The sequence below is a fragment of the Trichosurus vulpecula genome, chromosome 3 (genome assembly GCF_011100635.1).
Source record: "Trichosurus vulpecula isolate mTriVul1 chromosome 3, mTriVul1.pri, whole genome shotgun sequence".
Taxonomy (NCBI): domain Eukaryota; kingdom Metazoa; phylum Chordata; class Mammalia; order Diprotodontia; family Phalangeridae; genus Trichosurus; species Trichosurus vulpecula.
Genome location: NC_050575.1, coordinates 386880922 through 386908092, shown reverse-complemented (window position 1 = coordinate 386908092; position 27171 = coordinate 386880922). Strand labels below are relative to the sequence as shown.

Genomic DNA, 27171 nt, shown 5'->3' with positions numbered 1-27171 from the left:
CTAAGTAAATAAAAATTTTATTTTCAGACCTGTATGTGGAGTAGCTGGCATTCAGTCTTCTCAGAACAGTACTCAGCATCACATACAACACCCTGCCAGTGCAGCTGTCGCATTGCCCCACTGCTCTCATTCAGGAAGTACTGGCTCATCATTGACCTACCGCACCCAGATGGACACCTCTTCCCCCATATTAATGTCTTCCAGTCTTCAAACCCCTCAGACCCAGGAACAAAATGGGATTTTAGACTGGCTCAGGAAATTGCGTTTGCACAAATACTATCCTGTTTTCAAACAGCTCACAATGGAGAAGGTAAAGTTATAAATGATCCAGCATTTTGATTTTTTTTAAATTATTTTCTTATCTTGTATGCCTAGTGGGAACAAGTTTAGTTTCTGAAAGAAATTCTGAAATAATACGGCTTTGGTGTCACATAATTAGAAAATAAATTAAACCTATTCCAATTATGTGAACTCTTAGTGCCCCCTACTGGCTAAGGTGGTTGTTGTTTTAGTTAAAGCTTTGTTTCCTCGAACAGGTTTTACTTGAACTTAGAAATTGTTTGGAGGAGGTTAATTAAATCTAACTAATTAAACAATTTATTCTGTGTTCGGTTTTCACATTCTTGAAAAGGAAGACAAGGCTAAACTATTCTAATTATGCCTCTTTGAAACTTTTAAATTCTTAAGTTGGAAATGCTAAGTACATCCTAAAAATTTGGGTGTCATTGTAAAAAAAATATTTGGTGTATAGCATATAAAATCATCCCTATAGGATGACATTTATTTGCTTGGGACAGATGCCACCTTATAAGTAGAGATCTGCATCTCTTAAAAACTTTTTATCATTTTGAGAGGAATGGAGCTTATTTATCAAAGCCTTCCTTCTTACAAACCGTCTCCATGTGGGACAGAAAATAAAAAAGCTGGTGGGTAGGTGATTATAAGTTAGTTATGATTTAGGATCAATAAATTAAAAACGTGTTGTTAAGGATTTTGGGGGGGGATGGAATAAGATAAAGAAACCAGTTGCTTGTTTTACTTTTGGAAGTGAAGATTTAAGTTATACCTTTGTGCATGTAGCAGCGTATCTCTACTCACTGACCTTTCTATGAATCCTCTCAGTGAGGGGCCCTTTTCAAGTTCTCAACCCCTGCCAAGGTTAAAGGTTCTCACCTTGAAACTTCAGAGCCATGGATTCAGCACACCTTTCTTCTTGGTGCTTGGTCATCTTAATAGTCCAGCATCATCAGGATGGTATAAAGTGATTAAATTCACCATCATGGGTTTTTTAGAATCCACATCTGAATCATAATGACTGTTTACTTTATTTCTCTTGTAAGTTTTTGAGCCTGACTGAGGAAGATCTGAATAAATTTGAATCCCTGACAATGGGTGCAAAGAAGAAGCTCAAGACTCAGCTGGAGCTAGAAAAGTAAGCATGGAAGTAATTCTTGATTTATAGTGCAATCTGTATGATTGACTTTTTTTTCTTCAAAATGCTTAAGAGGATAAAGACTTTATTTGCTTTTATTTTTCAGCTAATGTTTTGACTTATTTTATTGGCGCTTGCTGTTTATCCATTAAAAACATGGATAATGATTAAATTAATTCTTATAAAATGCAAGTTCATCTAGTTTAAATACTCATTAATGGTAAATTTGAGAAGAATCAAAAGGATTTATTTAATCTTCATCCTTACTACCCATCTGACATTTCCTTCTTATGAAATATGCAACGATAATAAGTTTGTTGTCTGTCTTTCTTTCTTATCCTTTGTTACAAAGAATGCCTCTTTCAGGAGGAGAGGGAAGATGGATATATTTGGAAATGAAAGTGATGTAAAAACAAAGTATATCAATAAAAACTCAAAATTTTATAAAGAATTATTGTCAAAAAATAGAATGTTGTAGTTGTGTAACACTTTACAAAGCATTTTTATCACAATAACCCTGCAAGATAAGATAGTAAAAGTAGTATATCCCTAATTTACAAATGAGGAGGCTAGCTAAAGCTCAGAAAGGTTGTGACTTGCCTAATAAATAGCCAGTAAGTAAGATATCTGGAATCAGGCTTTAGGCTTCTGACTTTGCTAGGAGAGGAGAGACCACTTTCTGGCAGAGTGCCTCCATGGGCTAGTGAGGGAAATGTTATAGATTTAGATCTGGAAGGGACCTGAGAGGTCATCTAGGCCCAACTCTTTATGCTCTTACAGTAGCCTCCATTGTCCCTTAAAGCAAGGTCTGGGGATTGTATGTGCTTCTTAAGTGACGAGTGATTACGTGCTTCTCTCTTTCTAGGGAAAAGTCAGAAAAACGGTGCCTGAATCCCTCAACACCATCTTCAGTTACCAATAGTGGTGTAGCCAGAGTTCCTCCTACTAGCCATGTAGGACCTATACAGACCATCCGTGGAAACCATGCTGCAGGTAAATGTTATAAGTGGGAATTTTTTTCCTCCTTTTTTAAAATAAACTATTTTTTACTTAATCATTTTTTAATGATTATCCAAAAAAAAGTCAACTAACTCCCTGAGAAGTCCATTGAAATGCACTATCATATACTTAAATTTGGGGGGGGTTATGTTATCCATCTCTTTAGGGACTTTATTATGTAAAATAAAAGGAATACCTCCTTTGTAGTTTTGTTACTTTCTTAAAATCAGTCCTGAAGGGAAAACTGGGGGGATACTAATAAAAGGACAGGACTGCCTGAGGCTGTTTGGGCACAGGACCTACATACAAGGCTGCAGTGAGTAGTAGAAGGGAGAACAGTTAAAAAGAGAACAAAAACAAGTAAAACGTTTTCTCTCTCATTTAGGACCAGAGATGCATGAAAAAGCATTTGATACAAATAGAAAAAGCAAGACAATCTGCTCACAAGAAGTAAACCCTAATTCAGGGAGACAAGACATAAAAGAAAGTTTCACTTTAGAGTAAAAGAAAAGGCCCAGAAGTTTTAGGTTTTCAGCAGGGGTCCTTACAGATCCTTAAACCTTTAGTGGTTTGAGTCTTGGACAGTCCATGACCCAGCAAGAGGGAAAGAGGAAAGGGTGCATTTGGATTACCCTTCATTTTTATTATGTGATTGATTAATAAAAATTAATAATAATAAAAAACACTAAGTAACCCACCGAATTGTTTCTAGGAGCCACTGTGATGCTCTCTCCCACCCCCCATGTCATGTAGATATTTCTAGTTTGGGGTATATCACCAGTGCTTCCTTCTCTTCTCCCTAATTGAAAATATTTGGATTAAGATTCCATCTTAATTCCAGCCCATTTTAAAATTCATATATACATAAATTTATAAACATGTACATGCATACAGCTATGTATATGTGTATTTTCACATATTTTCAGTAGTCATTACCTTAAAATGCAATCTTATATGGTAGATTTGGGAACATTTAAAAGTAAAGAAATAGTTGAGCTGCATTATTTAATGCACAGCTCACAAATAGGTGTCTGCGGGATTGTATGCTGTGTCTTTAGCTTGTGATCTGATCTTTTCTTCTCCAGAGCTACGTGTGGATGTGGAACAACCAGCTCATCAGATGCCTCGAGAAGGTAGCTCTTCAGAGTATTCTAGTTCCTCTTCTAGCCCAATGGGAATCCAGGCTCGGGAAGAGAGCTCTGACAGTGCTGAGGAAAATGAGAGACGTAAGGAATCCAAGCAATACTTAAATTTGTGTTGACCTGACTAGTGAAGCTATATTCATAGGTCTGTTTCCATCTCTAGGTTTAGAAATTCACTTGGAGGGTTCAGATAAGGAGAAGCCAGTAATGTTACTGAATCATTTCACTTCAAGTTCAGCCAGACCCACAGCTCAGGTTCTACCAGTGCAGAATGATGCAGGCTCAAACCCGTCCAGCCACCATCCCCTGCCAGCACAAATGATGACAGCAGCTGCCTCTCACATAGCTCCTATTCGAATGCTAAATTCAGTACACAAATCAGAGCGAGGAAACACAGACATGAAGCTTCTTTCATCTTCTATGCACTCACTTTTGTCTCTCGAAGAAAGGAATAAAGTTGCATCTGGACCAAGAGGCAGCATTAAAGTGGAAAAGAGTTTTGGAAATACAATGATGGAAGTCTTACCTGCATCCTCTCCTCACCAGCCCATGCAAGTCCTTTCTGGGATTCCTGAAAGCAATTCAGTATCACCCACAGTTTCCTTTGGTCCTCGGACCAAAGTTGTCCATGCTTCCACTCTGGACAGAGTGATAAAAACAGCCCAGCAGCCAGCATTAGTTGTGGAAACAAGTACTGCCGCTACTGTCACGTCTAGCACTGTCTTCCACGTGGCTCGCCCACCGATCAAACTTCTGGTCTCTTCGTCTGTTCCTGCTGATTCTGCAATTTCTGGACAAACATCCTGCTCAAATAATGTGCAGATAAGCGTGCCCCCGGCAATAATAAACCCCAGGACTGCCCTGTACACAGCCAACACCAAAGTGGCCTTTTCTGCGATGAGCAGCATGCCAGTGGCCCCCATGCAAGGCAGCTTTTGTGCAAACGGCAACACTGCCTCTTCCAACAGCCACCCATCGACATCATTTGCGAACATGGCAAATATGACCAGCTGCCCCGCCCCCAGTTCTAGTCCCACCCTTTCCTCTGTTACAGAAAACAATTTCTATAGCAGCAGCAGCAGCAGCAGCAACAGCAGCAGTGGCTCCACAGGAACCATCCCTGTACCAAATCAGAACCATCACCACCACCACCACCATCAGCAGCAGCAGCAGCAGCCACCCCAGCAGCAGCAGCCTCCAGGGTGCATAGTGTGTACTTCCTGTGGATGTAGTGGGAATTGTGGTTCAAGCGGTATGACGGTCAGTTATGCTAACTATTTCCAGCACCCGTTTTCAGGACCTTCCATGTTTACTTTCCCCTTTCTGCCCTTCAACCCCCTCTGCAGCAATGGCTACATCAACACACAGCAGTACAGCAGCGGCACAACTTTCCCAGTAGTTCATTCTCCTTATAACAGTAACTTAACCCCAGACTCTGTCCTCAGTGGGCAGTCCACATTTGCAGTTCCTCCAATGCAGAACTTTATGGCAGGGACAGCAGGGGTGTACCAAGCCCAAGGAATGATGGGAAATAACAGTTCAGGCCACAAGAAAAGTGGAAACCTCTCTTGTTATAACTGTGGGGCCACCGGTCACCGGGCTCAGGACTGCAAGCAGCCACCAATGGATTTCAATCGTCAAGGTAAAGATTCTCAGTTGTAGCATTTTTATATTGGGCCTGGTTTGTCTCTTAAGTGTGTTGAGGTTCCCTTGGTCTAGAAACTTAAGTTAGGAATTCATTACTACCAAAAACCACTACTTATTTAGTTTTACATTCTTATATTTTTCCTTTTCTTTCTTTAAAAAGGTAGGCTTACTAGTGAAAATAGATTGGAAAAAAGTTTCTGTACAGTGTCAGTTTAAAATTTATTAGTGTCTGAAACTCATACAAAGGCTTTATTCCTTTCAAGTTGGGCTCTATTTTGTGGACCACATAGGCCAAAGTGGGTAACTTTGGGCCCATAAGTTGCCTCTGACTTTTCTTCTCTTAACTCGTGAGGCAAACGCCAAGATTTGATTAATACCCTCTTAAACCTAAAGGTGAAGACATGAAATATGGATTTAAAAGGCTTTAATTGCAGTACACCAAATGCCGCAACCTAAGGAGGTTTTTTTCCTCTCATTCTCTCCTCCTGCCCTTATTTTTGTTCAGACCACTCTTCTTTCTCCCCTTGCCCTCTTTCCCTCCTGCATTTTGGGCTTTTTGTCTCACCTTGCCCTCCATTTTTCTCCATGTAGGTCCTAAGTCAGGACACTTGGGTTCACGACCTAGCTATGGCTCTAACTCATTGTGTGAGACACGTCAGTCACCTTCAGCTATCAAAGGACAGCTAGTAGACTAATCTCTGCAATAACTTTAGCTCCAAGTTTGTCTGTGTCTTCCTTTCCTTGTAGGTTTCTTTCACTTTCAATTTTCATCCACACCCCTTTCTTTCTTTCATCTATCCATAAAGACAACAAATAGTTCTGATGTATTTATAAAATAGTTTTATGTTCTTTGTTTTTTTAGTGGAAAAGGTGCACTGGACTGGGAAGTCAGGAGACATGGGTTCTAGTCCCAGTTCTGCTGCTAATTCTTTGTGTAACCTTGGGCAAGTTACTTCCCCTCCATTTCCTGATGTATAATAAATGAGGCAGTTGGATTAAGATGATCCCTAGTGCCCCTTCCAGCTCAATAATTCCATGATTCTTAATCTTTACAGTTGATAAAATATTTTTTTAAATGTGGGGCTTAAATAATTTTTCCCCTTGTGGCCCATCACAGAGTTTCCCTTCTCTTCATTTTTCCCTTGGTACCTCATCCTCATCCTTCAGGAATGTGCTTTTTTTACTGACTTTTTAAGCACTGTCCCAGAGGACAGAAAAATGAAAGGAGCTCAGTCTTAAACCAGTTTTGTATTTTAGCTATTTCAGTAAAAAGTTAAAGGAAGCCATTGACATTTAGACAAAGTGATACTTGGAGATTATCTGGGCATTTACATTAACCCTACTATCCTGAACCACAGTGATCAAGGAATTGACTTTGTAGAGGTAGATGCATGCAGTTTTTTCTAGAACAGTAAACACGAAAAATATTTTCAACTTTGAAAGGTTCTCCAAAGTGCCAGATGTAGACAGTTGGATGCCTAAGCAGACCAATACCAGCTATGAGAATCTTTCTTGAACCTCAGAAAAAGCTTATTAAAATGAGGGTAGAAGCAGCTGTTTTATCTTGTTCAACACTATTAAAAGGTTTTGGTTTTATAAATTTGTAAAAAGACAATCCACATTTTTTTTGGTGGGACCAAGTGATAGATATTGCTTTCCAGCACCAAGGTGAGGAGCTTGGCTGCTGTGCAACTACATTTTGACAGATCATTTGGTTGTGATAATCATGCAGTGATTCAAATTTGACCCTTTTTTTTTCCCCCTCTCTCCAGGTACTTTTAGGTTGAAATATGCCCCTCCAGCAGAAAGTCTGGACTCCACAGATTGATATTTTTCTCTGGCAACAGAACACTATTAAGCCATGGAGACATAAGGAAAATTAAATACAAAACTGAGAAGTCTAGTTGCTGTTGAGCTTAATATTTTTAATCCAAAGGTGCTTTACTTTACTAGACTGGATAGAAAAAAAATCTAGCTTAGGGGTACATCATACCCAATTTTATTGATTGCCAAAATCCTAGTTTGGAGCTTGATGTCAGGACTTGCCTAGTGGGTATCACAGATGGTTGGTGAAGTTTGCCACCTACATTCTTTGTTGCAATGCAAAAAAAAAAAAAATCACATTTACTGAAGAGCATTGCCGTAATTGGTCCTTCTAGGCTGAAACATAATTCCAGGGCAGCTACGTGTGATCTGAATTGAGAGCCGGAGGTTGAAGTTTTCAAAGTGGAGTTTCGCCAGTCGGACTCTGACACCCCTGGGCTAGGTAAAATGTCTACTTTTTTTTTTTTTCCTAAAGTGGTCAGGCACTAATCTCTGGGATTTTTAAGGATTGCACTACAGAAGAATGTAAAATGATTTTAAATCTCTGCAGTTCTGGTAGACAATGTTAATGCGTTTTCTGAGACCAGTGCAAGAGACAGAGACGACCCACACTTAAAGAATTGGCACCAGCAGGCTACATGGCCGACTACACAAATAAAGCAATCTTATTTTTTCCTTTCCCTCTGTAAAACATGTGTGGCAGTTTCAGTCCTTTTTCTGTTCATAAATGTACACTGTCAACACTTATTAGGTAGAAACCGCTGACCAGCAGCAAAATGAACTTAATTTCTAAGGGTCCAAGTCCCAGAGACGCCGGGGTCATAATGGCTCTGAGAACACCTATTTTTTTTCCTAACACATTAAACAGCGTTGAGTCCTGTTCCTATTAGACGTGGACAACATCTTTCAGAGACATATTAACTACACTACTTTTGTAAATGAGTTTGAAACCAACCTGATGCTGAACACTGTTAGCAGACTTTGCAAGCCGTTATTTTATGTAATGCTGACTTCTACCCCAAGGCTTACTGCTAAAGGATTCAGAGGTGTTGAGACAGATATTTCAACAATACAATTTCATAATTAATGAGCAAAAGACTTTAAAGTTTTCCTGTCAACCTCTTTTGTTATTTTTAGACTAGTTAATTCTGTTCGCTACCTAGAACTTGTCATATGAATTGATAAGACTTGGAAGGAGCCCCTACAAAATGCACCTAATTTTGTCAAGGTGGAGAAGTACTATATTCACCATGGATTCCTAAATTTTTATCCATTGGAATGTTAGCACTTGGTTTGAAAGCCAGGGACTAGAGAACAAAGGTAATTTTCTGCTAAAATATGACTTAAATGCTTAAAAACCTCTACCACCATTATGTACTGAGAAGGCAAAGTGTTGTCATCCAGGGGTTTTCCATCGAGGATTTGTGAAAATTTCAAAATGTTCAGCCCATTCTGAAATTGGGATTTCAGCCTCAGGCCAAAAACAGAACACCATAGGATTGGTTCCAATGTAGAGGCATTGTAATAATAGGAAATGGCAGTGATACTACACTTGTTTCAAATTTTTGGAGGTCAGTTTCCCAGCTTCATGGAAACCAAAGCAAAAAGGTTATGTTATTTGAATCTGTGAAAAATAGTACATATGAGATTTTATTAATTTCTTATTTCTATGCAATGTAGAAGCTACAGACCTCTGTATTTTCAGCTCTATTTATGCTACACCGTATTACAGTATTGAAGTAATTGTGATATTTGCTAATGATTTTGAGGATGTTTCATTGGATCTCTTGGGAAACTTACAAAACTTAAAACATGAGAGTGATGAGGACTGACAATGCAACTTTGCCTTAAAGAGTTCTAGACAGTAGGAACAACTTGTCATGTTATATATACTATCTATGTTAAAGGAAGACATAGGAATTTTCAATGATGTTTACGATTTTACTGTTTTGAGGGCCTTGTACAGTGGCCTGGATGTGTGCTGGAAGCCAAATTTTTAACTTTTTTTTTTTAAACAAATTCTTCAAATTGCAATTGTATTTAAGTAAACCCTATTTTCAACAGTGTTGTTGTTGGAAACTGTCTCATAGCAAAAAAAAAAAATTATGTAAGTTGTGTTTTTAGTAGATAGTATTGGGGAGTTAAATGTCTGTTACCATTTTGACTTGTTTGGTCCATATTAACCAATATATTTAAGTATTAATTAAATTGTTTAAAAAATTAAAACAAAAATTGTTTGATTTGCAACTATAAAATTCAGAAGTTGAGAAGATATTGTTCTGACAGTTTTCCAAATTGGTTCAGTAGTAGCTATGTTAAAAGAAAATCTTGTGTTTGAAAATGGGTTTACAGTACATTGTGTCAGATGAGGACATTTTAAGTTTAGGAAAATTTTAGGAATAAACAGAAAGAACTCTTAATGCAGAAATGGTTAAAATACCAGTATTTGAGAGCTTTCCCAAAGCAAATTACCATATTTTATGGCTTCAGAGTGTTTGCCAGCAGTATTATGATTAATTTCTATCAAGAAGCCAAAAATAGATAAGCCCATACAGCATTTTTACATTTCATTATCAGAGTCCTTATTTACTTATTTAGGCACAGATCATATCTAACCCTTTCAAGCTCTTAGTATCTTGCTTTAAATTGTGGTCTCAATCTCAGAGTGGCTGAAACAACCAGGTAGGTAGTGGTAATGCCCACTTCTTTGTGTATGTCTGTCATGTATTAAAGAAGCTTCAAGCACCACTACCCCACTTCACCCCACCGCCCTAACCCTTTTCTGGTTTCTGGCAAGGGGGGCTGGGGGGTAGTGGAATGTACAGGTTGAAGTAGATTACAGTGTGGGATAAAACAACTATTTAAATACTTTTTTTAAAGGAAGAACAGTTAACTACCTTATGTTCTAACTTTAAATTCATTATAGTATAGAAAACTGGAAAGTGTTAAAACTTTCTAGCTGTTGAGGAGTACTAAGTACATGGGAGCTAGCACTTCTACAAATTCTATAAAAGAAAAAAATCTTATGATTAGAAATATTGGGAATAAAACCAGCATTGTCTGTAACCTACAGAAGATTCTAGGAGTCAGAATGTTAATAGAAGGCAATAGGTTCAGTATTTTTTATTAAATATTTAGAACTGTAGATCCTTTATTGCAAGAGGTCAACATGGTTCATTTACACTACAAATTGTATGTATTGAGGCACAGTAGTAGTAACTTTACCAAAATATCACTCAGCTATATCAAGTCATTAATCTTTCTGAGCACAGTATATAGGCTTCCAATCTTCATTTTTTTATAACTTAGATTACTATCAAGCACCTGCCAAAAATTTGGTTGTGAATAGTTCCCTGCCATTTTGTTGTCATTCCTGATGCATAAGTGGCTTTTTTTTTTTTTGGCCTTGCTAGTTCTACATACTGATATAACTGGTGCCATTAATATGTTGGAAAGTCTTAATTATTAAGGGGAAATACCCCTATTCAACTTTCACCAAGAAAAATAATCCTTGTGCATAAGTGAGTTTTGTTGTCCATAGTTGTTCACTGTGGATTAGTCCCAAAGAACAAATCAAATAGTTTACATTGAAAGCCATGGATTCTGAAGGAAGGCTTAATTGTTAAAAAAAAAAAAATCCCAAGGGTCTTAATGAAAAAGAGCATATTGAACTGTTTAACACTTGCAATATTCATATATATGTATATATGTATACACACACACACATAGGTGTGTATATATGTGTATATATACTGTGCTGGTTGAGGCCAAAGGTAAATGTTACTACAATATTAACTTTGAGGGAGTGGGGCAAAGGTAATAAATCCTCAGATGTAACCACATAAACGTGTATTGTTAACAGCCCTCATCAAATTTTCTACGTTTATAAGTTCATACACAAAAGGCATTTGGTACTGAATGTGAAAGCAAACCTTATGTACTCAAGTACAAGTTAAACTTCAGACTCTCGGACATAATTTTATGTTAGGAATGAAGGAAAATTATCCCATTTTTGAGCCATTATTTTGTCACAATTCTACAAAATGCATGTAACTTTATAAATATTTTTTAAAAATATAGTTTTGTAAATATTTAATATTCCGCTAATTTGATTTTGAATTGTAAATGTCAAGTATTCTGTTATTGGGGTTTTTATGTTTTATTATACTTTGTTAAAAAGGAAAAATTGTACATTTTTAGAATGTTTTTATGAGTAAATTTAATGTACTGAAAATAAAAATTAAAAACAGGCTTAGTGTGCCATTGAATTAGATCTTGTCATTTTGAGAAAAGACATTTCAGAAAAAAGTCTTCAGGTCATTGACTCCCAAGAACAACTTTCCTTTCCTCACATTTTGCAAATGGAATGGTAATTAACTGGCATTAAATTTTCAACAGGGTTTCTACAAGAACATCTCTGAAATCTAGCGATACACATTAGCTAAATTACCGCTCTAGTTGACCTGAGATGGTTTATGGCCCAATGTGTATATATGGTCCATCTTTAATCAAGGAGAGGCTATGACATGAAGCAAACTACGATTAACTTTGTAGTCTTCCTCCTCTCCCTCCGCCCCAATGAGATTCTGCCTGCTGCTTGTTGTCCAATTAACATGTAAAGTAACTCTACATCAGTTCCTAAAGAGGAATACAAACACTACAAGAAGGGTTTAGTGATTAAGGAATTTCCGTTAACAAGCTTTTATGAAAATGGGAAATGAAATAGGCCAAAAAAGTTTTCTAAGAAGCAGTTAGGGGAAAAAAAAAACCCTGAAATGCCTTGGAAAGACCTTTACCCTGACACCTTAAATCCTATTTATTGTATTTGGTATGTTTCCATCGGTAAATACCAGTAAAAAAAGGAAAAGCTGGTCATGTGGCTTCTGGAGATTTTTAGCAAATGGCCAGTCTCAACCAGGTTTCAAGGGGCTTACCTGGGATAGAAGGGGATTGGAACATTATAAGGTGTAACACACAGTATTATCACTGTGGAATCCAGAAGTCAGTGTGGCTACTTAGTATAGACAGCCAACCTCAGAAACAGTTGTAATCAGGAAGCTCACTTATATCCTGTGCCTAACCCTTGTGGGACAGACAGAATTTTGTGGCTCTCAGTTAAAGCTGGGCTAAAACTGGTTGAGTTGTTATAAACTTTCTGCTAGTGATTTTCAGAAAAGTGTGTCCTACTAGGTTACTAGAACCTGTTCCAGATTTTCCACTGACCTCCATGAGCCATTTTCTCATTTCAAATTGGCTTAGAGAAGAGCAGCAGTGATGCTGGTGTGCCTAGCCTCCCTCCTCTCCCTCTGCTTTTTTTCTCCAATTACCTTTATTTATGTCATCCCTACACCTCTCTCAATTACTACAGTCAATCGCCACTGCAAACTGCAGTGATTTCTTGATCCTTTTTAGTTCTCATGAATTACCCTGGAATTCTGCTCATCCAACTTGTACTTTTTACATATTCGTTGAAAATGCTACATTTTGGACAGTATGTGACATCCTAGAACCCTTTCATAAAAAATTATATTGCATTTTGAGTTTTGAGCTTTGTTTTTTTTTTACCCTGCCTGATCAAAATTTACTTAAATTTTAAACATCCTAGAAATAAAACTACTACTCAGGTTAATTTGGGATATAATTCATCCCTGTCCGCACTGTATTAAATTAAAAAAGCAACATATCTTACAGGAACCTTACTGATCACAGCAATTACAAGACTGATGTCAGGTGTTTTGTTAAACATGAACATCTTACACAACCTAACAAGACAGGTTGATTAAGAATTTACAATGCAGTAAAAATACACTCAGAAAATTTAGCACTATGGACAGATGCATGCAGAAGGTGAACAAAGGCAACAAGTTGTATACATTTATTATCTATAGTGCCAAGATGCAGTAATATTGCTTTTCTCCATTATAGTAAATAACTTTCACTAAAAGTTGTAGATATTTCACACACATCTAAATATACAAGGGTAATTTTAGCTGATCTGCTACATACATACTTAGGCCAAGTGGTATAACAATGAACTTTTTGTGACACTCCATGAAAATAAGTTGTCAACCCCATGCAAGTAGCAGGAAGCACTTATCATCCTTTGTTCAAGATATTAAATAAACCGACATTGTTGAAAGCAGCTATTACCCCTTTGCTACAGTCTCCTTTACAAAATGACATGCACGTAAACTGGCTGGAGGAGTTTTAATGATTAACAGTGATAGCTGAAGTATGCCTACAGTTAAAATTTTAATAAAGTATTTTAGTGAAGCAGTTACTTTTCCACTTGAAACCTAACAAATCAGACTACAGACTTAACCCAAAAGGTGCAAGGGAGTGCAAAATGAATTTTAATGCTCCAAAGTTCTAGGATGTAGTTTCTAACTGCATCAGCAAAGACTTATTCTGGTGCAGTTGTTTAATGAAATAGTCATTGATTTGAGAATCTAAATCAGAGCAAATTCGTAATAAAAGAAATGCCCTTCTTCTGTTCTCAGGACTTTCTGGAAGCCAAGCATTTAAAAGAAATCATTCGATTTACCCATAGAATCCTTGGTGTTTCTCTGTATGACTAGAAAACAAATAAGTGACAGCAAGAAAGTTGGTTCACTAAGTTGGAATCGATGCATCGATTCCAGAATAAGCTAGACTTTTTTGCCCCCCATTTACCCTGTTTTGCTGCAACCACTGACGGTAAATGGACTTTAAAAAAATAGATATGACATTTGACAAGCCTACTTAAAGGTACACAGTCAAAGAGAAACCTTCCTATAAAAATCAGCAGTTTCCATGAACAAAGACTTGTTTCACTAAATGCTTAAAGGTTACCACTGGAATTGAAATTCCTATTTTTAAAAAAAGTCACTACAGCAATTCAAATGTCCATTTTATTGGCAACTTAGAATGCAATATCTGTTCTAAACCTAAAACTTAAAAACAAGATATCCTCGGTGAAATAGGAGTTTTCCAAAGCTGTACTGTATATGCTTTTGGAATTGAACATGTATTATTACATATGCATGTAATACAAGAGACAACTTACTAAAAACCCCTATAGTGGTAATACTTCTATTTTGGTGAACTGTGATTAGATGAACTGATCAATTTCAGTTGGTAACATCCCTTTTTTCCTGGGTGAGGGCTTAAAAAATTCTAGTATAGAAGCTTTGTACTAGGTCTTACACCGAAGATTTCTTTCCAAACGTCTCCTGAGAGGCATACACCATATACAAGAATCCATCTTCATCCTTCTCGCTTTCATACACTTCAGAAATAGGTGTTGAAACGCTCACCATGCTGTGTCCATTCACCAATAGGAAGAAAGCTTGATTAGCATTCAGCTGTAGGCGCCTTCTATTGAAAAAGAAGGAAGAAGATGGATTTAAGCATTAAGAATTTTCAGGGCCTTTAGATAACTCTAAATCTAGGTCTTCAAAACTAGGTGTGGCCCACAACACTTCCAAATCAGTTCAGCCTAAATCGGATTAAAACATAATTGGGAATTACTTAACAAAAATAAATAAAATACAAAAGAAACATAGATAATATTACATTTCAAAACCAAGTCAATATGCAGCCCACAGGATCCTTATGTACAAATTAGTGGCCCTCATTTCTATTTAAGTTTGAGACCACTCCTCTAAATTAAAATACTTTTAAATTTCAGCTACTATTCTGATAGATGGGCAGCTGAGTCAAATTGGGAGCGGGAATAACACAGGACACTAAGTCTACAGCCTAACAGACTCTCTAAGATGCATTTTGATGGCCCAAAGCTAGTCAATTCTTGTTTATCCACACATTTATCTATTAACTCTTAGATACAAATTCCCCTACTTTTAGTCATAGGTTTGAACTCTAACTAGCCTTCATTAACTTTGCAAACATTAGGAAACTGTAAATATCTATAGTCAGAGAGCTCTTATTTGAACAATCTTAACTATCTAGCATATAAAAGAATATGTAAAAGCATTACCAAATACCTAATTATTTTGATTAGCTCACTCATGTTGACATGATCTGGTACAAGGAATTTGGTTTTATCCAGCACAGGAAGTTGTTTCTCACCCTTGTATCTTTCTATTATCACCTGGAAGAGAAAACAAAAAGCACAGAAAAAGTGTTTTTTTAAAAAGGGAACTGTATTATTGGTGTAATATATATCAGAAAGTGCCTTCTATGTTTATAACTTTGTGAAGTAAAGATTAATGTCTGTAACTCACATTGTTATCTATTGTCAAGGACAGAACACATTGATATTGTCATGGCTTCAGCTAAATCAAAATAATGACTATAAGGCTCTCTTCTTAAAGAACTCCAAATACTCTTGTTTAACAAGACACTGAAAATTCTGAATGTAGCAGAAGGGCTTCATTGAGAGAAATAAATTAGTATTCACAACAAAAATATAAACAGGACCTTACTAGTACATGTGTGCTTCCCTGCTGTAGGGGTGTGGACTTTTTCCATTACATACACAAAACTTCACAAAAACTTGTAGAACTAATTTGAACGACAACAACAACAAAGTGGCTGGCTGGCTCTAGTCTTTTCTACACTACAAGTTATGTCACCTCCTGGTTCAGCCCTTCAAAGTCACTGTTAAATACTTAGCTGATTTATTGTTAAAGTACTTTATTTTAGAAGGAATTCCACTGATGATTTTGTTATTCTAAAACTACATCCTTGTCTATAGTGGGCCTCTGCTTTTGGTAAGGAATATAAACTGAAACACCTTGCAGTAAATGCAGTAAGGCTATACTTTATATCTGTATATTATCATATAAAGGAGTTGAGAAAGGTCCAGATCTAAGGACCCAGACACAACAGAAGCAGAATGGAGGAAAGAGTACAAGAGTATGTAAGCCCTAAGCAATAGCCAATCTCCACATCTGGGCAATTAGCCACAGCCAGTCTTATCTCTAGAAGAATCCATTCAGAAGTCACAGATTGCTTCAAGCAATTTCCTCCTGCTGCATCAGTCTAGCTTTTTATTTTTTAAATAGTCCTGCACTTTAAAAAAGCAGGAAGAAAGTAAATCAATGCTTTTTCCCCCCAGCAATCAATGCTTTTTTCCTCCAAATTTAAAACAAATCAAGTAAGGCCAAACTGTCGATCCATGGCATCAAGGAAAAACTGGGGAGAGTCAACTGGAAAGGTAACATCTTGAGTCAGTGTATAAATCTTAGAAAAGCCTGGCTCAGAAAAGCATGACCAAATCAAGGGGTCCCACATACCTTTCAAAGTCAGGTAGATTTCACTTCCAACAATTAATCTACCAAAGTGCCCTAATCTGCCAGTTTAGCAAGCCTATCCAAAAAAGGACACGAAATTAGTCTGTCATAACCTATCCTGGATGAAACTCTTCACAAGCACTACTTGTACCTTTAATAATACCTTTGGCAATTGTACCAAGAATTAAACTGAAATTCACAGGAATATATTCAAAGACTGATTCAGCATAGTGAAATTATCCCAGTCCTTAAGAAGCTTGTATTCTATAAGCAGAATTTTCAGGCTCCTCCCCACAATTTTGAAAATCAGGGCAACACTTATCTTTTTCCAGTCCTGTTCTACAAAATCTTTTAACAATCACTAACAGTAGCCCAGCAATCTTATCTGCCAGTACTTTCACTAAGAGATCCATCTGTACTAAGAATGAGACAGGGACCATTGCTCATAAAGATCCTCCAATGGTCTGCAAATTAATATAAAATAATTAAGGGTAGGATTTGTTGGAGAATTGTGAGACCAGTCAACGTTCCCTCTCCATCCCCTTCTCCCCCAAGTTATTAGCCTTCCTTCTCCCTAGCCCTCTTGCTGCATGAAACAAATTAGTAAGGCAGTTGGCCAAAGGGTACTTCCCAAAAGAGGTTTTGCTAGTTTTTGTTTGTCTTCCTGAACACAACTGCAGGGAAGGTACTCTAGGTAGAATTTGTGGATCATTAGCTAGCCTAACAATGTTGCTGTACTGTGCTCTGAGAACCCCTGTTCTCCAAAAAGGAAATACAAGATATTTCTATTGAAAGGGAAGAGTTTAAAAAGTAGTTTTAAGTAGAAGCCCTAGTACTAACCATGTTCAAGTCAGCCACCTCACATGAACAGGCTAGCAGTACTGGCCCATCTTCTCCTCACACACTAATCATAACTCCCATTACCCCTGAAAGCTAAAAGTGAAGGATGAAACATAAACATTACTACACTAATGGGAGGTGATTCGCTAAAAATTAAAAAATTTACAACCATAAGATATTAACATGTCTGTTGAAATACATGGTAAGTCTCTAATAAATTCTGTCTAGACCACAAAAAGCATTCTTTCCTCACTAACAAAGAAACTTTACCTACCGGGATCTTGGTAGGATGCTGCTCTCGAATAAGTCTCACATCTTCTACTCTTTGTTCTGCAAAGGAAATAAAAATCATTAGAATTAAGGCTCAAAGTATATAGGTAAGCTTTTTGTCTTTAAACATATCCATACACGTCCTAGTCCTGAAATTCAGTGTCGCCATTCTGTTCTGTACAATGGCACTGACCAACATTTGGCATATGGAGCAAGGCAAGACAAACAAGGGAGAGAGAGACGGGCCAAGTACCTGTCCTCTAAAGGTAGGCCACAAAAGCAAAACCATCCAAACCCCAACGACCAGCTGATCTCCCTACAGTGCTCAGTCTTCCAGCAAATATGTCAATCATAGTAAATCCTGTCTTGAGAAGAATCCTTCCTAAAATTCACAGAAAGTTCAAAGAAATTTCCTCCTGCTGTTTCTAGTTTTGTTTTTGTTTTTTTTAATAAAGAGCCCTTATGAAAAACAAGTAAATTTTTTAGGAGAAAGAAGAAAGGCATAAAGAAGCTAATCAATGGTTAGGTTTTAAATAGCTTTATCCAGTAGTTAAAGTAAATCAAAAGGCCAAAGCAAAGTGTGTGCAGTTTGCCATGAGCAAATATCCTCCTTAATTTAGTCAAGTATTTACTTTCATGCCTACTATGTCCTCAACCCTATGCTAAGGAATAGTGGATATAAAAATGTAGGCACTGATCTCAGAAATAACTGTCAGGTTTACAGCCACCAACTCTGAAGCATTCAAGAGTAGAAAGAACAGGGGCAGGTAGGTGGCTCAGTGAATAGAGCACAGCCCCAGAGTCAGGAGGACCTTAGTTCAAATCCTGCCTCAGACACCTGAGGCTAGCTGTGTGACCTCAGACAAGTCACTTAACCCCAACTGTCTTACCTTCCTTCCTCCCTCCCAAAAAAGGTAGAAAGAGCACTGGACCCAAGGACATTCATCACGGAATCTCTTAATATCTGCTCATATTACCATCTTCAATCTACTTGTACTAGCAGTCTGAACTTATTTATGCTTTCCAGAACTGTCTGCCAGAACTTAGTGTACTTTCTCCCAAAGAATAATAGGCTAGCTCACAAAAACCTCTCAACCCAAAATACAGCTAAGGCACAGTGTTAATACCACTAACCTGCATTTTTGGTCTTCAGCATAAGAGGCCATGAAATAGAAGAGGGAAAGCACTCTCTATACCCATTTTAAAATACAGGCAGTCTGTATTTGACATCCTTCCCTTTCTTTGTTCTACTTCAGCATATCCACCTCCCAAAAATTACCAATTCTCCATCTTCCTCAAAGTTATCATTCCCAGTTTAGGTGGCCAAATTGCTGTCCTCCTAATTCAATGTCTGAATAGCTGGTAGGCCAGTAATTCTTCAAGAGGTACTTATAAGGATGTTGGTTATCTCCATAAATCTCAAATTGTTAGAATTAAATAGGAAGAAGAAAAAAGAAAATTCTAATGGGGCAAGGAAATTGCCAAAGGTATTTCTGGAAGTCTGCTCTAGTTTCCTGGCCTAGGATGTGCCAGTGATCTCTCCCTGCTCTCCACTATGAACTCACAGGTTTCTCTTAAAAGTACACAATATATTCTGAATGGTCACAAAAGGCTTCAGAGTGCACTTTGGAGGTTTAGTTGGTTGGTTAGAAGGAAGAAAAGCAGAGACAGTAGCTGTATTCTTTCGGTCATTTTAAAATTCGGTATTTTTAAGTCAGGGCTGCACATCTGAGTTTTCCATGGGGCCAAGAATACATAAGTTCTATCCCTCCCATCCCCCCTCCCTGAGACAGTAAGTAATCAGTTATAAGTTACACAAGTGCAGTCATGTAAAACATTTCCACATCAGTCATTTTGTACAGGATTCGAATAAAAGGAAAAAAAATGAAAGAAAGTGAAAAATAGCATGCTTTAGTCTGTATTCAGTATCAGTTCTTTCTCTGGAGGTGAATAGTATGCTTCATTGGGATTGTCTGGATCACTGTATTGCTGAGAATAGCCAAATCATTCACAATTCTTCATTAAACAATACCACTGTTACTGGGTACAGTGTTCTGGTTCTGCTCACTTCCACTCAGCATCAGTTCAGGTAAGTCTTTCCAGGGTTTTTCTGAAATCACCCTGATGCTGCAGCTTGGTTAGCCATTCTCCAATTGAAGACTATCCCTTTGATTTCCAATTCTTAGCCACCACAAAAAAAAAAAAAAGCTGCTATAAATACTTCTGTACAAATAGGTCCTTTTCCCTTTTTTTGGACCTCTTTGGGTTCAGTGTATTGCTGAGTCAAAGGGTATGTGCAGTTTTATAGTTCTTTGGGCACAGTTCCAAACAGCACTCCAGAATGGTTGGATCAGTTCACTACTGCACCAGCTTTTTCTGTTTAATATTTTGTAATGCTAAGCAGAAGAGGCAAAATAACTAACCCCCATTTTACAGAAGTTGATTTTCTCAAGATTGATAGAATAATAGAACTAGGAACTCACCTATCCATATTAGTCAATGCTGTATTTATTAGATCAGCAACAAAACTAAGACTGTCCAGGACAGAAATGCAATCAAGGACGCTCTGAATTAAATCAGGAAATGGGCCTAATGGTAAGAACACATGCTTGCTTCCTTTTTACACTGTCAGGTTTTTCTTCTTTTGGTTTTCATTGGAACCTCTGCAGGATAGAATGACTTTTCTGCAAGTGGATACTATGTACTATAAATTTATGATTCATTTAACAAAAATAGCCCAAATACACATTCAGCCAAATGATCCATAACAAGTGTTGTTCTGTAGTTTCCCTCCACCCCTTTCAAAAAGCCCAACTACTTCTAAATCTACTACCAGATAAATCAGAGACTAGTTACTCATATTACAAAGATTTCTTTCTTTTACAAAGGATTCAAGACAGGTTTCCTTTAAACTCTCCTAGCATATTTCAAATGAAATGTAATTCATACATAGCTTCATTTCAATTTCACCAGGTGTGATAATCCCTACTAGGATCAAAGATTTAGAGACAAATGGAGCTTTAGAAGTCTTCTAATTTATCCCCTAGATTTTACAAGATCAAAGACATATCTTATCCAGGGTCACATGGGTAGTAACTGGAAGAGCCAAGATTCAAACCCAGGTTCTCTGCAAATAAATCCAAGGCTCTTTCTACTTGACCACACCACAAGTGTTTTCCAAGATCCTGTCTATAAAAAAGTCACTTGCCAGAAGGAAACTATGTCCAGAACATGAGTGGGCGATAGCTCGGATTGGAGCACTATTTACTGGTCTTGGCAGCAATCTCATTCCCCACCTAAAAGACCCTTATTGACCCTGGATCAGAAACCCACATTTCCCACTAAATATGCAGACAGTTACATTAGTGTGTCTGTTTGGGATATGCTTTCCTCTTTCCAAGAATGTCAAACATACCAAAACTAGAACCTGACCTTTACTAAAACAGGACAGTGGAAGGATGTGGGAGCATCAATAAGTGTAGGTGATATAATGTAAATTTGTTGGCCCCAAGTACAATTTATCAAATCAAAATATTTATCAGCCAAATTATTTAGAAAATATTTGCTGACAGCTAAACCAGCAGGTAACCAATTCAAAACCCTTGGAAGTTTAAATGTGGGTTCTGTGATCTTCATGACAATAATATAATTTGAGCTACTGACAAAGTGAAATTTTTGTTCTTACATATTTTTGCCCAAGTTCTGCTGCAATTAACCATAGAAGTGCAGAATATCAATGGCTCTGTCCACCAGTTTCCTATCTACATTAATCTCATCTATTTGTGGGGGAAGTGAATCAATCTGAGTTCAGTAGTTTGCACTTAAGTGTATTGGACTCTAGAAGATTCCTCTAGTTGAGGAATCAATTTACTATGAGCCTGACAGCTACAAATCCCACAAAATTGTCAGCCCTTGGATTCAAATTTACCACCATCAGGGTTAAAGCAAAGCATTAGCCATTAAGTGATATTTGATACTTCAACCAGAAAGCTATTAGAAGAGCCTTTTTAAAAGTTCCAGAAAAATGAGCCATGAAACCTGCTATACTATAGTAAAAGGAGCTGGAAAAAAAAAAAAAGGAGCTGAGACGTATACAACTTATTTCCAACTGAAGCAAATTCAGCTGTCAGTAAATTTTAGCATGCCCAAATCACAAGATTAACACTAAGACTATTACAAATGGACAGAAGCTCCACAGCCTCCATGTATGTGTGTTACACTCAATATTAGATCTGATTTGTAAATAATAAGACTGCTTCTGACCGCATGAGTTGCAGTAGTAACTAACTGGCTGATGTCCTGGATAAATTTAATACCTGTGACTGAGACTGCTGACAGGAGAATAGGAAAGCAGAACTTTGAGAGCCAAGAGCTGCTGATGTTTTCAGCTCCACCCAGAAGAGGGTGGATGAAATCTGCTTTTCTCTCAGCCCCAATAGAACAGATCCTAAAGACTGGGGGGGGAGGGGGGGAAGACACAGAAAGAGAATCATTTTGAAGCCAAACACAGAATGTAGCTAATGGTCATTCTGAAGATTATTTCTTCTGAGTGCCAAGTAATAGTTCATTAAGATCAACGAAGATAATTTCTAACAAAGAAGCCATGTGTTGACCCTGCTAACTCACAGTCCTCTTTTAGAAGCTGTTTGGGGCTTGGCAGGTTACAATTAGAAGGCAAAGTTTTGTTTTGTGCTCCAAGTATGAACAAAATAAATGCTTCCTAATAAGATATGCAATCATCAACAGAATGCTGAGCTTTTTCTTGACTCTTCAAACCCATAGAAGACAAAAGTGTACATACTGAAATTCGCTTTCCTTGTGTAGCTGAAAGAACACTGAAGAGGTCTTCCTGCTGTATCAGAAAAGGTGACTTTCAAGGTCAGACAGTAAACAAACACTTATTAAGCTCCTACCAAGTACTGTGCTAAGTGTTGGGGATATGAAGGCAAAACAAAACAAACTAAACTCCCTGCTCCCTAGGAGCTTCACAATCTAAGGTGGTAATAAGGGATCCACTTACATTTTATATTCAACACTGCCTCTTGTTTATGGCACAAATTGCCTTACTCAAAAAGGACCAACTACCATTGTCTTTTCATTATAATCTATTACAGCAAACACTGTAATCAAGGCTTTTCATTTTTAAACCCCTGGTGAACTAAAGTATGGTTTCCAGTTCCAGTCAGATCTGTAAGGAAACTAGTAATGGATGACTTAAGTTACTATGGAAGCTAAAAATAGGAGCCCAGTATCAGACACAAAGAGAAAATATAGCCTGCAAGGCTGTCTGTTTAAGGATTCTCATTTTAACATGGCACAATAGCCACCACAGTACTTTCACAACAAAGCATCCTTTGGTAGGTAACAACTAATGACCAAAACAAAGGGTTTATTTCAACCTTCAACAGTATTTCATCAGCTGTTACTCTTACCAACTCAAAGATATTTCTGCTTCTTTATCAAGATACTAGTTAACTTATAAGGAACAAAACTACCTGTTGAAAATTTAACCTGTAAAAAAAGCTTGAAAGGGGGTCCAAACCATCCTGTATTTATGGTTGCTCAAAAGTCTAACTTGAAAGTTTCTTAAAATTGTTCCCCAGTTTTTCAGCAAAGCCTTCCGAACACAAGGCCTAGCTGTGGAAGTGGGCAAGTCACTTAACCTCACTGCTCTAGGTCAGAGGTGTCAAAATTCAAATGGAAACAGGTGCCTCTGGGGCCGCATTGACTTAGAAAACCACAAATTTACATTCTCTGAGATGTCCCGTATTTTCATTTGTTTTGTTCAGACATTTCCCAATTACACTGGGAGGGCAGTTCTGCGGCCAGTCCCACACCCCTCCTCCCAGGTAACTCGAAGGTGCGGCCCTTCAGATAACGAAGTGCCGGCCAAGTGCCCGGTCAACACAGCGAATCCAAGGGGGCCGAGCTGACCAGAACCGTTAATAGCCAACCAAGTGAGCTCCTGGCCACTAACCCGGCAAGGAGGCGAGACCCTAGGCCCCCGTGGCCGGGACACTCCCTGACCCCTCGGGGCGGCCCGGGCCAGAGTTGGCCCGGTCGGGTACCACGGCACCGAGTCGGCGCCGTCCACGCCCCGGCTCGGTTTTCTTTGTCAACTTCCCGGCCCGAGAGGGCCGGGCGCCAGGCCCCGAGGGCTCGCAGCCGTCGAACACGACCCCCATCGCCGCGCATCTGATCCCCCACCCCCCACCCCAACACAGAGGCTGGACTCTAGAGGCAAGAAGCAGAAGGAAAGAAAAAAGCGCTGCCCCCTTCCTCTCCTTCCCCCTCTCCAGGAGGGGCCTCCGTCGGGGGGCGGCCCCAGCTCTCACAGAGCCGCCCCCCACCTCCCGAGGCCGTGGGGCCCGGGCCTGGGGTCCCCCCGAGCTGCCGAGTTCCAAGGAAACGGCCGTTGCTGGAGGCGGGGCGGGGGGGAGACTTCCGAGGGAGAAACCCCCCGGTCGTAGAAGGAGCCCGGGCCCAGCAGGGGCCGAGACCCCCGCGGCCGGGGCCCGGGGAGGAGGGGAGAGAGAACCGAACGGGCTCTGGTCGCGGCCTGGGGTCCCACCGCGTCTCCCCCCACCCCCCCGCCCTAGGCCTCCCGGGATCCGGAGTCGCGGCCGAGCAGGGACCTACCGAAGGTCCGGCGCTGCTTGAAGGTCTTCTCGGAAGGCATCGTGCGGGGCAGGGGAGGGCCGGGGAGGGGGAGCGGGCTTCGACGGGTCGGACGGGTCCGGGGGCGGCGTTGGTTCTGGCGGCGGAGACCGAGGAGGCGACGGCGAAGACGGAGACGGAGGCTTCTGAGGTGCCCCTCCGGCCGCAACGACTTCCCTTCTGTCCCCGAAGCCCCGCAGCCGGGTCAGGTGACCCCCGGCGCGTCACAGAGGGGCGGGGCTAGCGGGAGGTCCGCGGGGCCGCCATGGCGAGCGTGGCGGAACGCGAGCTGGGAGCCGGAGGTGGTTGTACCCCTGCGTCTGAGCGGCCGGTGCGCAAGCGCTCTGGGCGCCGGCTGCGCTCGGCCGGCCCTAGCTCGCGGCGGGGGAGGAGGGGCTCTGGGTGGATGTGTAGCGATCGCGTTGGGCGGAGCCCGCTGGCCCCCTCCCCCTATCCCATCACCTCGCCTCGCCTAGCCAAAGCCCCTGCGCGGGGGAGCGGTCAGTGTCCCGCGGCTGTACCCGAGGGGTGTCCGCGCCCCCAGAACGAGAGCGCTTAGCGATTACCGCGGGCCAGGCCCGGCGCTGAGCGCTGGGGATAATAACAGTAACGAGCATGACGGCGCATGACTGTGGACGCGCATCTAGGGGCAGCTGGGCGGCACTGAGGCCGGAGCCCCGGCTGGAGGCAGCGAAACACTCCCTAGCCGGGTGACCCTGGGCAAGTCACCGACCCCATTTGCCTCAGTTTCTTCATTTGTCAAACGAGCCGGAGAAGGAGATGGCCAACCACTGCGGGATCTCCGCCAAGAGCCAGAAGACAAAAGAATGATAACCGGAACGTTTATGGAGCAGCCTGCTGTGGACCGGGCACCGGGCCATGCGCTGGGGATAACAGTAACAGTAAAACGCCAGTGTTTATGTAGGGCCTACGATGTTCTCCACTAATAACATTAATGGTGGCGATGATGGTGATGAATAACTACCCTTTACAGAGCAGCCCCCGCCTTCTAGGAGCTTACACACGTTCTAATGGAAGCAACATGTCACTAAAGAAATACACATAAAATGCATGCGGAGTGCTCTCCTAGGGGCAGCCACTGTTTGGGGGTTGGGGAGTCACACTGACATTTCTCATTTGCGGATACTTACTTGTTTTTTCTCTGTCCTCCCAACTAAAAAAAAAAAAGCACAGGAAAAAGGGAACCAAAATTGCTTATGTAGCACTTTAAAGCCAATAATACATGATCATCCCTATTTTACAGATGGGAATACTGAGGCTCAGGAAGGTCACATAACTTGCCTCAACCACCTCAGCTAGTAAGTAGAGGATCAGGAATTTAAATCCTTAGGGTCCCAGAATTTTAAGTTGAAAGGGACCCCAGAACATCTCATTCAACTTTTTCTGTCTCCTGGATCCCTTTGACAGTCTGGTAAAGTATATGATCTTCTCAGAATAAAGTTTTTTTAATGAACAAAATAAAATGCATAGGAAACTGATTATGGAAATATAGTTACATATACATATATGTATATATATATATATATTTTAAACAAGCTCACAATCCCCAAGTTCAGAGCCTCTTCCCCCATTCTTTAGTTTTTATTTACTTTTCTGTGTACATATAATTTCGCATCAATGAATCAACTTGGCTTATACTCTGCCAAAATCCTCAGACCTGCCTGTGAGTTAAGGGGATGTCTGCCCCACGAATGTGAAGGCTTCCCTAACAGGGGAAGAGCACCATTTGTTCCAAAAGCCATGAAGGTGGCTGAAGCAGGTGCTGTGGAGCACTTAGAGCTTGGTCAGATATTCAAGATGTCAAAATGCTGCATTTTGGGCCTTCACCAGTCCTGACTTCTGTCCTGCCACTGGAAGACTCTGGAAGAGAGAGAGAATGAGGCTAATGACTTTCTGACTCACTGAAATCTAATTCACAAAAAAAAAAAAATGAAATCTAATTCACACTGGAGTCAAGATATCAGTCTGTGATGTCATTAGTCTCGTTGGAAAAACAGAGGATGAAGAGCAACAATTTCACAAGTATCTTTTGAGATGAGGAGGCCTGTGATGCTAGGTAAAGCATATATGGAAACAAAATCCAAATTAACATAAATCCCCCAAAACAGTTGAAGCCTGGGGCCTGAAAAGACCAATATTGTCTAAAATTGGATCTGAGTATGTCATAGAATCCTGGGATTTAGATCTGGAAAAGACGGATCTTTGCACAATGCCCATTCGGGCACAGAGTAAACAATTTGGGCTGATTTATCATATGGCGCAACCCTCTCCTAATAAAAATGATATAACTGAGTGGCAAAAGGGGAAGGGTCTTGCCTAAAGTCACACAAATTATTAATACACGACAATGGGGGCAGCTAGGCGGCACAGTGAGTAGAGCACCAGCCCTGGAGTCAGGAGGACCTGAGTCCAAATCCGGCCTCAGACACTTGACACACTTACTAGCTGTGTGACCTCGGGCAAGTCACTTAACCCCAATTACTCTGCAAAAAAAATGATAATAATACACAACAATGGTTAAGTCATGAACAAAGAACCTTTGACTTCAGAGCCAATTTCTTTCCACAACACTACAATGCCAAAGTTTGCCATCTATACCAAAAGTGAAGAAAGGTTAATTGAGGATAGGCTAGTTAACATTATAAAGAATCACATAAAGTGCCCAGCGCTAGTGGTTTGGATAATGTTTTAGGGAGACAACAAGACGATGAAGTGTTCTTTCAGAATGTGTCCGAGCAAGCTTTTGATTATAGGGTCCATCCTCATACTGTGTGAGCTTTGAGGAAGAAAGGTGCTATTTTTAAAAGATAATGACTGGGTTTTTGCCATGACCAATCTCTTCCTACTTGTGCTTTCATAAGAAGCACTCAAATTAACTAAAACGTGAAGTAATATGACTAGCAAAAAAAAAAAATCAACCGTCCCCCCACCTCCAGCACAGGCAAGAGGAAGAGTACAAATATTAGAGTCTGTCAGAGGAGTTAATTTTCAAAGAAAAACATAAATCTATTTCATTTTTTAGGATTCTGAAGTTCTTATCCTCACTCTCTCCAGAACAAATTAATATTCGGATAATTCCCAAGTAGCATTTTGACCAAGTTTC

The 27171-nt window shown here is 39.7% G+C and overlaps 2 protein-coding genes across 3 annotated transcripts in view; one reads left to right on the top strand and one right to left on the bottom strand.

Moving 5' to 3' along the window:
• Positions 1-9657, top strand: part of ZCCHC14 (zinc finger CCHC-type containing 14) — a 119401-nt gene extending 109744 nt beyond the window's left edge. The window contains exons 8-13 of one of the 2 annotated variants that reach the window (XM_036749562.1): positions 28-310; positions 1341-1432; positions 2298-2425; positions 3517-3657; positions 3737-5215; positions 6993-9657. In XM_036749562.1, coding sequence (XP_036605457.1) covers positions 28-310; positions 1341-1432; positions 2298-2425; positions 3517-3657; positions 3737-5215; positions 6993-7048 — 2179 coding nt within the window. In that variant the 3' untranslated portion in view covers positions 7049-9657. The remainder of the gene's footprint in view (positions 1-27; positions 311-1340; positions 1433-2297; positions 2426-3516; positions 3658-3736; positions 5216-6992) is intronic. The other variant, XM_036749563.1, reaches the window with a different exon arrangement.
• Positions 9658-10138: 481 nt separating this feature from the next.
• Positions 10139-24430, bottom strand: MAP1LC3B (microtubule associated protein 1 light chain 3 beta). Its single transcript, XM_036749564.1, has 4 exons — positions 24030-24430; positions 17395-17450; positions 15030-15136; positions 10139-14400 (listed from the first exon to the last, which is right to left on the bottom strand). The coding sequence occupies exons 1-4, from the start codon at positions 24067-24069 to the stop codon at positions 14226-14228; spliced, it is 378 nt and encodes a 125-aa protein (XP_036605459.1). The 5' UTR covers positions 24070-24430; the 3' UTR covers positions 10139-14225.
• Between the last annotated feature and the right edge of the window lie 2741 nt (positions 24431-27171).

What these genes read in the sequence shown, in the direction of transcription:
- MAP1LC3B (XM_036749564.1), bottom strand. Translation starts at nt 24,069, where the DNA reads ATGCCTTCCGAGAAGACCTTCAAGCAGCGCCGGACCTTCG. An exon ending in CAAGCAGCGCCGGACCTTCG is followed by an intron (nt 17,451 to 24,029) that starts GTAGGTCCCTGC and finishes TTTCCTTTGCAG; the next exon opens with AACAAAGAGTAGAAGATGTG. An exon ending in GAGCTAATCAAAATAATTAG is followed by an intron (nt 14,401 to 15,029) that starts GTATTTGGTAAT and finishes CTTTTTCAATAG; the next exon opens with AAGGCGCCTACAGCTGAATG.